The sequence below is a fragment of the Nuphar pumila genome, chromosome 7, assembly GCF_984573655.1.
Source record: "Nuphar pumila chromosome 7, dmNupPumi1.hap1.1, whole genome shotgun sequence".
In the NCBI taxonomy this organism is placed as follows: domain Eukaryota; kingdom Viridiplantae; phylum Streptophyta; class Magnoliopsida; order Nymphaeales; family Nymphaeaceae; genus Nuphar; species Nuphar pumila.
Genome location: NC_143255.1, coordinates 105,750,410 through 105,766,366, shown reverse-complemented (window position 1 = coordinate 105,766,366; position 15,957 = coordinate 105,750,410). Strand labels below are relative to the sequence as shown.

The window sequence follows — 15,957 nt, the reverse complement described above, 5'->3', positions numbered from 1 at the left end:
CTTAAGAGTTACCATGATTATCCTGGTCAATCCCTTAGATTGTGCTGGTTGATCTCTCTAATGTAGTTATTGTGTTAACAACCTCCTAAAATATAGTTGTCAGTTATCATGTAAGCAGGAAACGCAAATGTATGTTTCCTGGTTTGTATTTACCAGTTGTAACTTACGTGTTATTGTATCTTTGTTAGCTTTGTAAAATGGGCAACATTCAGTTATCATCTTCATATAAAACTAATCCTGCACTCTAGGTGAATGTGTGAGAAAAAGCAGGTTGTTCCCTATGTGTTGTCATCTTTTCATGGTATCAGAGCACGAAGCTCCTTTGAGCATTTCAATGACTTCTAGTATTGTTGCAACCCAGTAAAATGTTGTCGAAAGTCACGTATCGATCAAGTTGAACAGAGAAAACTACCTTCTCTAGAGATCTCAACTAGAATCAGTTATGATGAGCCAAGACTTTCTCAAGTTTGTTGATGGCTCCTCTCCTGAACCACCCGAATTCATCCTTACATATGGCGGAAAACAAAAAGCAAATCCTACCTTCCACATCTGACGCAAGTCCGACCAACTTGCCTTAAGCTGGATCATAGCTACAGTTTTCAAATTAATGCTTAGCTAAATTATGAGAACCAAAAAAGCACGAGAAACCCGGGTCATGCTAGAGATCACTGAGGATCATGATCCTAAAGAAAGATCTTATTTTCATAAAGAAAAAAAGCATGGACATGAACACCTATCTAAACAAAATCAATTTTTTGGCTAATTCCCTAGCTGATGCAAATGATCTAGTTGAAGACATTGATCTTGCACAAGTCACTCTCAATGATTTGCCCATTGAATATGAGAGCTTTATTACTTCAATCATCACCAGAGCCACTCATCACTCCTTGCTGATCTATATGATTTCCTGATTAATCAGGAAAAGAAAGTCACCATGCTTCATCCCAAATAGATAGATAACTAAGAATCTTCTCAAATTGCTTTACAGCCTCTCGGGGAAGAGGTCGCGGGCGTGGATCCTATAGGAGTCATTGGAATCAAGGCTGGGGTCAAGGTCGTGGTCCCTCAGAAAACTTCAATCAATCACTCACAAATCAAAACACTCAAAGGGGCCCTATCACCTATCAGTAATGCAGAAAGCATGGCCATATTGCGAAAAATTGTTAGGATATTCCCAAGGCATTTTCCGCTATGCCATTACAACAAACCATTGATGATCATTGGTATCCTAACACTGGTGCAACCAATAATTTGACCATGGATAACCAGGAGTTCGCCAACAAATCATCTTATTAAGGCAGCGAATTTATCATGATCGAGAATGGTAAGACAATACAGATTTCTCACGTAGGTGATTTGGTTTTATCTTCTAAAGGCTCTACATTTGATTTAAAGAATGTCCTTCACATGCCTGACATTGTTAAAAAATTATTATCTGTGGGTAAATTCACGGAAGATAATGATTGTGTTTTCAAATTCATATTGTTTGAATTTATTGTCAAGGATCGACAAACAAGCAAGATTAGACTTCAAGGACAGAAAATCAACACGGGACTCTATCCAATTAAAGTGAGTGGCACTTCGATGATGGCAGCTTATGCAGGGAATCAAGCAACATTTGATCTATAGCATCAGCGTCTCGGGCACGCAAATAAGAAGAATGTTTCATTTCTTAAAAGTAATAATGTTATTTTCTTTATTAATGTTAAGAGTACAAAGGTTTGTGAACATTGTTTTGTTGGAAAGGCTCATAAACTTTCGTTTGGACGTTCCTTATCATGTAGTTCACAACCTCTTGAATTATTGCATGTCGATGTTTGGGGACCAACTTTCCTTACCTCTCGTGAAGTTTTTTTTTTCTATTTATTAATCGTGGATGATTTTAGTTGATTTTCATAGCTCTTCTCTTTCAAAACAAAATCTCAAGTGTTTGAATGTTTCAAAGGTTTCAAATTTATTGTGGAAAAACAAGTTGGGCTCAATATTCAATTCTTTTAATCGAACAATGGTGGCGAATTTATAAGTAGTGAGTTTGAGAACTATCTTAAGTCCAATGATATATTTCATCGCTTCTCATGTTCTCACACGCCAGAGCAAAATGGGCTGATTGAGCGAAAGCATAGGCATATTATGGAAATGGGTCTCAGTTTATTAAGTGGCGCCTCTTTATCATATGATTTTTGGGTTGATGCTTTTCGAACAGTGGCCTATATTATCAACCACCTACCCACCCTAGTGCTCAAACATAAATCTCCATATAAACTTCTCCTAAACCAGTCACTTGATTATCATCATCTTCGGGTATTTGGGTGCATATGTTATCCCCTAGTTACCCTATACAACTCCACTAAGTTCCAACCAAAAACCAAATCTTGTATTTTCCTAGGTTACTCTCCCCCCCCCCCCATCATTGCTTTCATCCTCAAACCTCTCGCACCTATGTCACTGGTCATGTGTACTTTGACGAGTCCCACTCTTCTACATCTCAGCCTGATCTTGCATGGTGGGGTGTCTCTCCCATGGTAGTCTTGGTAAATCCTTTGTCCTCCTTTGATGTCATCCCCACATCATCAACTACCGACCCTACATTTGACCCTGCATTTGACCAACATATTCTAAGTTTGTCCCCCGAGTCACCTGCACCTGCTCCCATTGCTTATTACCCATATGATTTCCCTACATCTATGTCTATCTCACCTGGCCCATCGCTGGCTCTTTCTGAGCATGCCCCTTCTGCATTTGCACCCACTATCCACTGTCCACCCAATCATATGCATCAGATAGTGATAGGTTCACTTAAACCCAAATCCTTTTCTGTGTTTTTGTACCCCATTGCCTATATTGCTTTCAATGCCCTGCTTCTAGAGACTAAGCCTACCACCTACAAGCAGGCCACCAAGCATCATCATTGGCGTTCTACCATGGAGGATGAATATACATCCCTCTTACATAATCACACATGACATCTCGTTCCACCATAGCCTCAACTGAATATTGTCAGTTCTAAATGGGTATACCGCATTAAAAGGCATGCAAATGATTCTATTGCTCATTACAAGGCTCGCCTTGTGGCCAAAGGCTTTCACCAAGAAAAAGGGGTTGATTTCTTTGAGACATATAGTCTCATCGTTAAACCAACCACAATTCGGGTTGTTTTGTCTCTTGTTGTTTCTTTTAAGTGGCATATGCATCAACTAGATTTCAATAATACCTTTCTCAATGGATTTTTAGATGAAGATGTTTACATGAGCCAATCTCTTGGTTTTATATATCCACAATTCCCTCGTCATGTTTGCTAGCTTGACCATGCTATCTATGATCTCAAGTAAGCTCCATGAGACTAGTACCAGCGTCTAAGATCGTATTTGGTCTCTCATGGATTTGTTATTTCTCAATCAGACGCTTTTCTATTTATTTTTTAATAGGGTGGTCTCATCATCTATATATTAGTTTATGTGAACGACATCATAATCATTCGCAACTCCTCAACGGAGATCACTCGCCTGATTTTCAGTCTTGGTGTGGCCTTTTCCGTCAAAGATCTTTGGCAGCTAAGTTATTTTCTTGTCATTGAAGTGTTATATTCTTCAGCTGGCGTGACTCTCTCTCAACGTTTATACACTCTTAATCTCTTCAGAGAGCTTGCATGGTCGATGCCAAACCTGTTTCTAGTCTTTTGAGTTCCTACTCCAAGTTATCTAAAGTTAGATCAACTTTGTTCTAGGATCTCACATTATACCGCTGAGTTATTAATGGCCTGCAATATCTTTCTTTTACTCTCCCCAACATAGCATTTGTTGTCAACAAGGTATGTCAGTACATGCATCAACCAACTGATACTCACTAGTCTGCAGTCAAAAGAATTTTATGCTACTTGAAGGAAACTTTGCATCATGGCCTGGTACTTCAATCATCATCTTCTCTTCAGCTCAGCGTCTACTCGGATGCGGACTGAGCTAGCTGCCCCAATGATAGAAAATCTACTGCCAGCTTTATAGTTTTCTATGGCCCAAATGTCATTTTTTGGTCATCCCTGTTGAGACTAAGATGTTTTTAGTAAATAAGTTTTTCTAAACTAGAGGTTATTTGAATCTTATTCTTTAATGAGGGACCTGGGTGTAATTTTGTTCTTTGGACTATCTCTATTTAATATAGAGATTAGCCCTAATTGATGTAATGAAGTTCTATTATTCTCCAGCCGTCTCTCTCTCTCTCTCTCTCTCTCTCTCTACCTCAATTTCTGTGCTTCTCACCTTACCTTCAACATGGTATCAGAGCAGCGTGCGACCTTGGGTGCCTAAGTTCCAGCATCATCTCCCTTCGAGCAACATCTTATCGGATAGTCGGAGGAGATCGACATCCTTCGTTGCTGATCAGAGTTCGGTCCTTCTGTGTGAAGATCAGACCTGGCGACAGATCTGCAGTCAGACCTAGTCACGACTATTGACTAGAGGTCGTGACTCAGATCTGAAGCCAAATCTGGGAGCAATTTGGAAATCTATTGAAGATGGATCGTTGTGATTTGGCAAGCTGGAACAGCAGGTGGATATCTGGGCCGTGAGTTGCTGCTGTTAATATCTTTGGGGTGCTGGTGATCAGCGGTCTCTGTGTCGACGTGAGTTGCTGTTCATGTGGGTTGACATGGTAATGTTAAATCAGATCATAGTCAGATCTGATATTTGTTTTTGGTGTAGTTGAAGTTGTCTACTGCAGATCTGCACCTTGGTTCCCAACTTGATGTGCTTGCGCCTATCAAATATTGATTTGCTGGAGTGTAAGCGTATCAATAGTTTTACTCCATTAAAGCTCTAACATGGTATCAAAACTGATTTCTCTCTTGGCTGTCGTGATTTATATTGCTGGGAGACGTGAAACTGATTTTATTTTGGCTGTCGTGATTTATATTGCTGGGTGTTGCTGTCGTGAATTCCTTTATTTATGTTGATAAATACGCAGCTGTCGTGAATACCTTATCTATGTTGATAAGTACAAGTGCTGTGCAGAAGTCGTGAAATTGATTTTTTTTTTTGCTGTCATGAGGCATTATGTATATGGCTGGGAGCAGTTGTCGTGAGTTAAAATTTTGTTTCTGCTCATAGTATTGTTGGTCGTGCATCTAGTTGTTGTGTCGTGATCCTTTTGACTTAGCAAGAAGCTGGGCGCTGTGTCGTGATCCTTTTGACTCAGCTGACTGTTGAAAACTGCATGTTAATAAGTTTTTTTTTGGAATCAGCAGGCGTGATTCCCTGCTGTGCTGAAAAATATTCTGTTTGTGGGAACAGTGTCTTTTGAAGTGGGATTCTGTGTAACACCCCAAAATTTCAAGCTTGCAAACCTTTCGGAAAAAAAAAACAGACAAGAGACTAAAAAGGAATCTCTTCATCTCAGAGATGGTTTACGAAATCAGCGGAAGACTATACTTTTATTAATTTCAAAAAGGCAAGCTGACAACTTTGAGCGCGTTAGCTAAAAGAACCCAAACGCACAACACATGCTATTTGCAAACACTTGGAAAAGCCACTTTCATTTAAGAAGTTCTCCAAATAGTACAAAATTCGGATATCCCAAGGAAAATCCGTTACAAAACCCCAAACAACAGGACGCGAGCTAAGAGCAGGAAGAAGAACGTCTTGGAGCCATCTTGCCATCGCGCCATCGCCTGTGGTGTACCTAATCATCACCTGTACCCATAGAATGAGTTAGTTTCACGAAAAACTAGTAGGTGCACAAGAGAGACTACAAGGAACTGAATTATGTAATTTAATTCAGTAGGTTACGCAGTTTAAAGCAGATATACAGTTAAACAGGTAAGCAATGCATGCAGATAACTAGTGCAAACGCGTAAGTAGTGCAATCGAACAAGTAGTGCAAGCGAATAAGTAGTGCAAGTGAATCAGGAGTGCAAGCGAATCAGTGGTGCAAGCGAAGCAGTAGTGCAAGCGAGTCAGTAGTGCAGCGAATCAGTAGTGCAAGCAAATCAGTAGTGCAAGCGAGTCAGTAGTGCAACGAATCAGTAGTGCAAGCGAATCAGTAGTGCAAGCGAATCAGTAGTGCAAGCGAATCAGTAGTGCAAGCGAGTCAGTAGTCCAGGCGAGTCTCACGGCCCAGCAACCAATGTGAACAGACTTTATGTTCCGATATTACTGGTCTGCGGGTACGCGCAAGCAAAACATATAAACAACTGAGACTAGTTCGGGCGTCTATTATTCTATGTATTTTCAATAACCCGAATAGCTAGTTGAGTCCGCTCCAAAGGGGACGGCTTTAGCCGAGAGAGGATTCCCCAGAGGCTGAAAAGCAGTGCCACGGATGTATCCAACTTCTGCAGAAGTGTTGAGCTAACTATTGCAGCCCCTTTCCCCTAACTCCAATGACTGGGGAAGCCGGATCATTGCCCGTAGGGTGGTTGTTAACAACCTGTCCATTGGAGTGTTTGTACCGCTCTGTCCTCTGCCTTGACAGAACAACCAGAAGCGAATGGGTGAGTTAAGGGTTGCTTAACTAACGACCCATCCTATGCTGCGATCTTCAACCCACTCGAGCATCTTGCCTGTGAAGGCGAATGTGAGGCCATTTATGTGATTACAGCATTGTGCTTTTAGCACTGTTCGAGGTCGCACGACCGTCTCATCCGATCATCGCGGTACTAGACATGTCGTGCACGACTACAAGTACTCTAGGATGAAGGGGGTATAGCTCATCAATACAAGCCTCAATAGGAGTGTTTCACAAAGATGTAAAGTTTATCTACTTTACTTTATCTTTTGAAACAACAGTACCTTTTGCCAACATTATGCATGTGATTATCTCGAATCACATCCGCTATCGGGATATCTACATGTCTTGCATGACTCGATACCAGCCTCGATAGACGAGATACGGGTTTCTCAAAAGAACACCCGCTACGAAGTTCGCTCGCTCCCGACTAGACTCTTGTCGCAAGAGGGAGAGTGGTAAATGCTCCTTGCATCCTCCACGAGGATGCCCTTAAGGCATCCGCAAAGAGCAAGAACCTGCACATCATCTGTAATAGCAAGGCAATACCAACACATATGCAAAAGCAAGAGCCTAGGCGCAGAGCGCGACTGCAAGGTAAAGGGCAAGGATTGCGAAACCGCATCCTTGAGTGAAGTGGATACTCGTATAAATATATATATATATATATATATATATATATATATATATATATTCATTCAATGGTCGCTTTTAGTTTAATTGAACTTAATTCAATTTTCCAAGTCTTTCGTGCAATCTTCCCCTACCTTGGAGGGTTACGAGCTTGCTGACGTCTGCGAACGTACACGATTAACGGCTCGGATCGCGGAGCGCGAGTGGGATCCGTCGTAGCTGCAAATATGCGATATTAACAAGCAAACTCAGACAAAAGCAAAAGCAAGGCAAAGACTCAACTTCTCTGATACATAGGGCTGGGGCAAACCGTCCCAATTGACTCGAAAAGAAGATAAGGCAGGGTCAAATGACCCTTGCAGCCGAAAGAGGGGTGTAGTCAAACGCGAACAGATGACTCACGCTACTAGGAATTCCTCGTTGGAGACCAACAATTGTAATGATCTGTCCCCATCACGATGTAGCTTCCAAAGATTCCTCGGGCCTGTCGGCCAAGGGTATAGGCTCGCGCACAAAGGGCAGGGGGCCATATGCTTCTGCTGGCAAACAAAAAGGCAGAGGCCATCGGCCCCTGCTGACATAACAAAAAGGCAAGGGCCATCGGCCCCTGCTGGCATAATAAAAAGGCAGGGGCGGCCCCTGCTGGCATAATAAAAAGGCAGGGGCCAATGGCCCCTGCTGGCATAATAAAAAGGCAGGGGCCAATGGCCCCTGCTGACAAACAAAAAGGCAGGGGCCATGGGCCCCTGCTGGCATAACAAAAAGGCAGGGGCCATCGGCCCCTGCTGGCATAATAAAAAGGCAGGGGCCGATGGCCCCTGCTGATAAACAAAAAGGCAGGGGCCATCGGCCCCTGCTAGCACAAACAAAAGGCAAGGGCCGATGGCCCCTGCTGGCATAATAAAAAGGGGCAAGGAGGAGGGGCTCGGCCCCTTCCCTGCCGAAACGGAGAGCAGGGAGGGGTGTCGTGCCCCTCCCCTGCTAAAAGGGGGCACGGGGAGGGGGTTTGACCCCTCCCGTGGCCACACAGAGAAGTGAGGAAGAGAGAGAGAAGAGACGGAGAGGGAAAAGAGGAAGCGATGGCGTACCAGGGGGTTTTCGGAGGAAGCTCGCCGAAAAGGAGCTCGCCGGAAGGAAAGGGGGGGTCGCCGATGTCGGGGGTCGCCGGCGTCGGTGACCGTGGACGAGCGAGAGAGAGAAACAGAGAGACAGAGAGCGAGTGGAGGTGAGGGGGGTTTCGTGACCCTCCTCCCGCCTGCCTCGCTGTCTTTTAATGACAGCGAGGGGCGATGGCCCGGGTCGGGTCCGGGTCGGATCCGGCCCAAACCATTTTTTTTTTTTTGATATTACATTCTGTGTTGGACACTGTGGTATCACACTCTAAGTTGTGTGTTGGGTGCTGCTACTGGTTGTCGTAGTGGCGAATGTGTGATGATAACACACTCTATGTCGTGTTGGATGTGTGATCTTGATTTACAGCCTATAGTCATCCTTGGTTGAGGTGAAAGGTTTGGTCAAGGTTCTTTAAAATTATATTTGAAGTTTGGATCTGAACAGTCGAAGGTCGTGTTTCTCAGATTTCATTGGTGAAGTCAAAACTCGATATAGTCAGGCTTGTGTTGATTGTGGGTATGCGCGTGTGGTTGCTCCTGCATTTTGTGAATCAATCCCATTAGTTTATATTATGGCTCAAGTGGTTAAATCAGATGCAAATTCCTCCAATGATTGTGTAACTCTTAGCAGGGCTGAATATGACGAGCTCCTTGCTTTACGATCATCCAATTCAAAGGCTTCTGTTGCGGAAGTTGTGTGCTCGGCAGGTGATGGCCTATCTGCTCAAGGTGGTAGGTGGGTTATTGATTCTGGAGCCTTTGGTCACTTGTGCGGAAACTCGAGCAATTTTTTGAGTTTAAAACCTGTGACAGGTCAGAAAGGGGTACGTCTTGCGGATGGTAGCTCTTCCCCAATTGTAGGGCAGGGAAACATGTCTATTACCCCTACTCTTCAATTGTCACATGTTCTTCATGCTCCTTCGTTTCCACAGAATTTATTATCAGTCAGTCGAATGACAAAAGAGTTGAATTGTAGAGTGACTTTTGATCCTATGGGATGCACCTTTCAGGACTTGCTGACGGGAAGAAGGATTGGTGGTGGCTATGAGGAAGGTGGTATGTATTACCTTCACCAACCAGAGATTTCGGCCCACTCTGCTGTTACATCATCCTCAAGTCCTCTATTGTGGCATCATCGTTTGGGTCACCTTCCAGTGACAAAAATTTGTCGTGTCATTCCTCATATACCTCCCTCAGTTTCTTTTCAGTGTGAAACATGTCAATTGGGAAAACATTGTCGAAGCTCTTTTCCCTCCAGTCAGAGTCCATCAAGTCAAGGATTGTTTAATCTTCTTCATGTAGATGTGTGGGGTCCGAGTAGGATTCCGAATAGGTCTCAATGTCGTTATTATCTAGTTATTGTTGATGACTTCTCGAGACTATCGTGGGTGTTCCTGTTAAAAGATCGGTCTCAAGGTCCTGTCATTCTTAAATCTTTAATTGCAGAGATAAAAACTCAATTTGACATATGTGTTAAAATTGTTCGCACTGATAATGCTCTTGAGTTCAAATCCAAAGACTTACTTCAATTCTACTTTGGTAATGGGATTCAACCTCAATTTACATGTCCCCATACCTCCCAGCAAAATGGGGTGGCTGAGAGGAAACATAGACAAATCCTTAATGTTGCTCGGTGCCTTATGATTCAATCCAATATGCTTGCTACATACTGGGGCGATGCGGTTTTGACAGCCGGGTTTCTTATAAATCGCATGCCGTCCAGTTCTGTAGAAGACCAGATCCCAATTCAAATTCTCCATCCAGAGGCTCCTCTCTTTCCTATCCCCCCTAAAGTTTTTGGATGCGTGTGTTTTGTGCATAAGCTGGGTCCTGATCGAGATAAACTTGCTGCGCAGTTTATTAAATGTGTTTTCATTGGGTATCCTAAGAACCAAAAAGGAAATCGTTGCTATGACCCTATATCTCATAAAGAGTATGGCAGTGCGGACGTTACCTTCTTTGAGTCTATTCCTTATTTTTCGAGTACTACTCTAAGGTTACAAGAGAGTCAGGGTGATGTTTTTCCTCTGCCGATTCCCCCTTTTCCTTTAGAGTCGTTCACTCCAAAGCCTGTGGCTCCATCCTCTGGGGAGTCTCGATACAAAAACCCTCCTATAGTGTATACTCACAGGTTACCACCTACCTCCATGCCCCCATTTTCTTCTTCTCCTGAGGCAAGTATCACTGAGCATACTGAAGTTTCTGCTATTGATGAGGATCTTCCTATTGCTCTGCGAAAAGGGAAAAGACAGTGCACCCTTCATCCCATTTCTCAGTTTGTTTCTGAAGTTAATCTTGGAGCTTCTATGAAGAAGTTTATCTCGGCTTTGTCTGCCTCCTTTGTTCCGCTTCATCACAGTCGGGCTTTATTCGACCCCAAATGGATGCAGGCTATGAAGGATGAGATGGATGCCCTATGTTCTAGGGGCACTTGGGATTTGGTTGATCCTCCGACTGATGCAGATATTGTTGGCTGCAAATGGGTATATACCATTAAATATAACTCGGATGGGTCAATTGAAAGGTACAAAGCCCGGTTGGTTGCAAAAGGTTATACTCAGACCTATGGTGTTGACTTTTTTGAAACTTTCTCCCCAGTTGCTCGTCTTGGCACTATTCGTCTTGTTCTTTCTGTTGCTGTGCACCATGGATGGCCCTTGTTTCAGTTGGATGTCAAGAATGCCTTTTTGTATGGGGATTTGCATGAAACGGTCTACATGCAACAACCCCCAGACTTCGAGGTTCAGGGGGAGTGTAAGAAGGTGTGCAAGTTGAAGAAGGCTATTTATGGCCTGAAGCAGAGTCCAAGGGCATGGTTTCACAAATTATTTGAGGTAATGTCTAGTTTTGGCTTTGTCAGGTCAGCTTCAGATCGCTCCTTGTTCATCAAGAAAACCAGTGCTGGAATTGTTGTTATGGTGGTATATATCGATGACATCATCTTAACAGGGAGCAGTGCCCAAGATATTTCTGCCACAAAAGATCATCTTCAGAAACACTTTGTTACTAAAGATCTTGGCCACCTTCGATATTTTCTGGGTATCGAAGTTGCAAGAAACAAAGAGGGCTTAGTGTTGTCTCAAAGAAAGTATGTGTTGGACTTATTAAAAGAGACTGGAATGCTAGGAGCCAAGCCAGCTAATATACCAATGGATCCCAAAACTCACATGTTCGATGAGAAGTCTGAGGATGTAGACAGTGCCAGCTTTAGATCCTTGGTGGGTAAGTTACTATATGTGACTGTTACTAGACCTGACATTTCATTAGCTGTGAGTAAAATCAGTCAGTTCATGGACAAACCTACAAAAGTTCACTGGGATGCAGCTATGATGGTTATTCGGTACTTAAAGGCATCTCCTGGTAAAGGTCTGTTGTTTAAACGAAATCCATCTTTGGACGTTGTTGCTTACACTGACGCGGATTATGCAGGATCTGTTGAAGATAGGAAGTCAACATCTGGATTTTGTGTGTTTGTGGGAGGAAATCTTGTTACCTGGAGGAGTAAGAAACAAACCGTTGTAGCCAGGTCGAGTGCTGAATCTGAATACCGAGCAATGGCCCAGACTGCAGCTGAGATTATGTGGGTAAAATCAGTCTTGACCGAGCTTCAGGAGAAAGTATCCCTACCTATATTGATGATGTGTGACAATAGGGCTGCTACATATATTGCCAACAATCCAGTGTTTCATGAAAGGACTAAACATATTGAAGTTGACTGTCACTATGTTCGCGACTTGGTTCAGGCTGGGTATATCTGCACCGATCATGTATCTTCCGAAGATCAAGTAGCTGATGTTTTTACCAAAGCCCTGGCGAGACCAAATTTCTCAAAGTGTTGTGACAAGCTGAGCATGATTGATATCTATGCTCCAGCTTGAGGGGGAGTGTTGAGACTAAGATGTTTTTAGTAAATAAGTTTTTCTAAACTAGAGGTTATTTGAATCTTATTCTTTAATGAGGGACCTGGGTGTAATTTTGTTCTTTGGACTATCTCTATTTAATATAGAGATTAGCCCTAATTGATGTAATGAAGTTCTATTATTCTCTAGCCGTCTCTCTCTCTCTCTCTCTCTCTCTCTCTCTCTCTTTCTCTCTCTCTACCTCGATTTCTGTGCTTCTCACCTTACCTTCAACAATCCTGAAAGCAAAAAATAGTGGGTCGCTCTAGTATAGAGGCTAAGTACAAATCTTTGGCCTGCGCTGCTTCCGATCTGCTTTGTTACAATCTCTTCTCCGTGAACTTGGATTTCCTCTTCGTGCACCACCTGTGTTATGGTGTGACAATATCGATGCTCTCTACCTTGCTGTCAATCCTGTTTTTCATGCTCGGACTAAGTATGTTGAAATTGACTTTCACTTTAGGCCATCTTCAAATTCAGTTTATCTCTTCTCATGACCAGCTAGCAAATGGGCTAACCAAATCACTTTTTTTTGCTCAATTTGTCAACCTTCGTCACAAGCTCAACTTGCAGTCCCCCAATTGAACTTGCAGGAGCATGATAAGATAAGCAATAGCTCATCAAATGAATCATTAATGCCCAATGATGATCCTCCAGGATAAATCTTGGAGTTATCATGGTTATCCTGGTCAATCCCTTAGATTGTGCTCATCGATCTCTCTAATGTAGTTATTGTGTTAACCTCCTAAAATATAATTGTCTGTTATCATGTAAGTAGGAAACGCAAATGTAGGTTTTCTGGTTTGTCTATACCGGTTGTAACTTACGTGTTACTATATCTTTGTTAGCTTTATAAAATGGGTAACATTCAGTTACCATCTTCATATAAAACTAATCCTGCACTCACAGTGAACGTGTGAGAAAAGGCAGGTTGTTCCGTGTGTGCTGTCATCTTTTCAACACCCATTTTTTAATCCAAAAAATAAACACTTATTTCCCCCCAAACGCCCTGTATTCCCACTTTGAGAATTTTAGCAAGGTGATATCACAGAATGGGCTTTCTTTTGTTGCTTCACTATACAAGTGGTCTTCTGTAAGAAAGGTTTGAAGACCTTGGCCCTTGCAGGTTTCATCCTGAATATTGATAATCATGACACAATTGCATCAAGTTCAGCACCATGTTTTGAAGCCAGTGTGCTTGGAGTCCAAACAATTTTATTTAGAAATACCGTAGATCTTGAATTTGAACTGTGGAACCGTCATTGGAGTTCAACGATTTGGTCATGTTTTTCAAGTGATGCCAAACAGACAACAGAGTGACATAAATCGATGAAGTAAACACCGTGGTTAGTCTTTGGATAAGTCCATGCATGATGTGGACCATGGATAATGAGTTTGACAGCATAGGAAACCCCTGTTTGTAAGAGGCCATTTTCTTGACATACTTGTGGAAGGTCACAGAATGCATTAGACTAGTCCTTATATTGGTTTTGAGAGAGAATAGAGGAGATTACCAGGACTGAGTTTCTTGCAATGAAGGCAATCACATCAGCTAGCGATCTTACAGGAGAACTCTTTAGATCTGTCAGATAAGCATTTAGAGTTTGCTTGAATTCGTACATTACAGCAAGTTCTTCCCCGCTGCTATAGAAGTCTAGGATCGTACTTATGTTTGATATCTCGAGATTGTCAACCAGGATGGCTCCACGTTTCCTGCACCACTCCTTATATCAATAGATGCACCAATGCATAAAATGAATACTTAAGCAAAAAACCTGATAAATAAAAAGAAACAAATTTGATACAGAAATTGGTTTGAAACCTGAAAATTAATCTTAATGCATGTGTATCATCAAGTGTTTGATTTTATATAGAAACAAGAAAGGCCGAAAGAGATGGTCAGGTAACGAGTGTTGGTGTTTGACATGTGCCAATGAACCGATCAACTTTGAATAAGAGATGAAGACAATCTATACACAACCACCATTAATAGATAAAACCAAATTTAGTCTAATAAATAGAGTTTCATGCCCAAAAGGGTTTGGCGTACTGGGATGGGATCTAGGCTGCTAGGCAGGTGGTCTAGATTCAAATCCCATGTGCGTCACCCCTTGCACAAGCTGAAGCTTGAAGACTCACTTGGGGAAAGGGATAAGTGTTGGAATATGGAATGTGACCCGGTTTGACATGGGTACATCATGGGATGGTGCATGACTCATGGGAGTTACAAGGCAGTTGTTGCAACTTTCCATGCATGTTAACCACTAGAAGTGGTAACCACCCACTCCTCCCACAGCAGGCCTCTCTTAGAAGGCTATAAGAAGGGTCTGGTTGCATGATGAGAACAACCATAAGGTCCCCTTCTTTCAAATACAGGGTTCAAGGTCCCGCTCACCATCGACCTAAGGCTTGGGCTCATCGTGGGCGTCGATAGGTTGAGGAGAATGCCAAACACCCACACATCGCATCCATGGCGTCTACTGGTATGTATTTGCATTCTAGTTTTGATTTTGTGAATATGCCAACATTGGGTTATAGGCCCATAACCTAATGAAAATTACAAGAATGTGGGCAATATGGCTAGAGTGTTGGCTCTTGGCTACACTTGGCTGCCCTCATCATACAGCCCAACCCCTCCTTTTATAATGGGAGATAGGGGTGGTTACATGAAAGTGGTCAATCCACATTCACGTAACTTCCACCCCATTAACGCCTATTAACTTTCCCACCAACAACCCACTAACTATGTCAAACCGGGTCACCCTATGAGTTGGACCCAGACCCGAAATGTCCAACATTCTTGTAATTCTCATTGGGTTGTGGGCTCATAACCCAATGTTGGTGTATTCACAAAATCAAAACTAAAATGCAAATATGTACCAGTAGATGCCATGGATGAGACATGTGGGTGTTTGACGTTCTCCTCAACCTATCGACGCCTACGATGAGCCCAGGCCTTAGATCGATAGTGAGTAGGACCCTGAACCCTGTATTTGAAAGAAGGGGACCTTATGGTTGTTCTCATCATGCAACCAAAACCTTCTTGTAGCCTTTCAAGAGAGGCCTACAGTGGGAGGAGTGGGTGGTTACCACTTCTAGTGGTTAACATGCGTGGGCAGTTGAACGGGAAATTTTTGATACCAAAGCTGTAACGCCCCAACAATTTGAACGAAAAAATTTTGGAATAAAATTTTTTTTAAGACAGCGGAATACTAGTTAGCTTATATGATCCAATAGTTAGGCGAGTTACAGGGTAACACAGAGAGTACTCGAATAATATTTAATGATATCAACAAATGCTATGTCCCAAGGTTATTACAATTTCATTAATAAAATAACGAAAGGTTTATCAGAGTTAATGCAGGATCACAAAAATAAAGTCTCATCGCTTTGTCCGCAGCGACATCCGCAATTGCCCGATAACTTTAATCGCTACATGAAAAATAATAATTCAGATGAGGTCAGATTACACCCCGTTTGACTAAGAAGCATTATATCCATATGAATGTGCTCAGTGTCATGTGTACATATATATGTGCAACACACTCACATAATGATATTGAAATATTAACAATTCATGTAATACAACCAACTCATGATGAAAACATTAATGAGACTATACATCTTGTTGAGACTGATTGTCCTATTGAGGTTTTAAGCTTAAGCTTTCTTAAAAAGTAGGTTATTTGATATTTCATAATTAAGGAGGGACTTGTATGTAATTTTTTTTATTGGCTTCTCTCTATTTAACTTAGAGGAGATTAGCCCTAAGTAAAAAATTAACGAGTTCTCTCTCTCTCTCTCTCTTCTTCTGCCTC

At 42.3% G+C, this 15,957-nt stretch overlaps 1 protein-coding gene across 3 annotated transcripts in view; it reads right to left on the bottom strand.

Annotated features, from left to right (window-relative positions):
• LOC149832768 (putative amidase At4g34880) overlaps positions 1-15,957 on the bottom strand; it is a 112,456-nt gene that overhangs the window by 2,000 nt on the left and 94,499 nt on the right. For 2 of the 3 annotated variants that reach the window (XM_090014701.1, XM_090014702.1), the window contains exon 4: positions 13,654-13,852. In XM_090014701.1, coding sequence (XP_089870827.1) covers positions 13,654-13,852 — 199 coding nt within the window. Of the gene's footprint in view, positions 1-5,093; positions 5,682-13,653; positions 13,853-15,957 lie in introns of those variants that run through there. The other variant, XM_090014703.1, reaches the window with a different exon arrangement.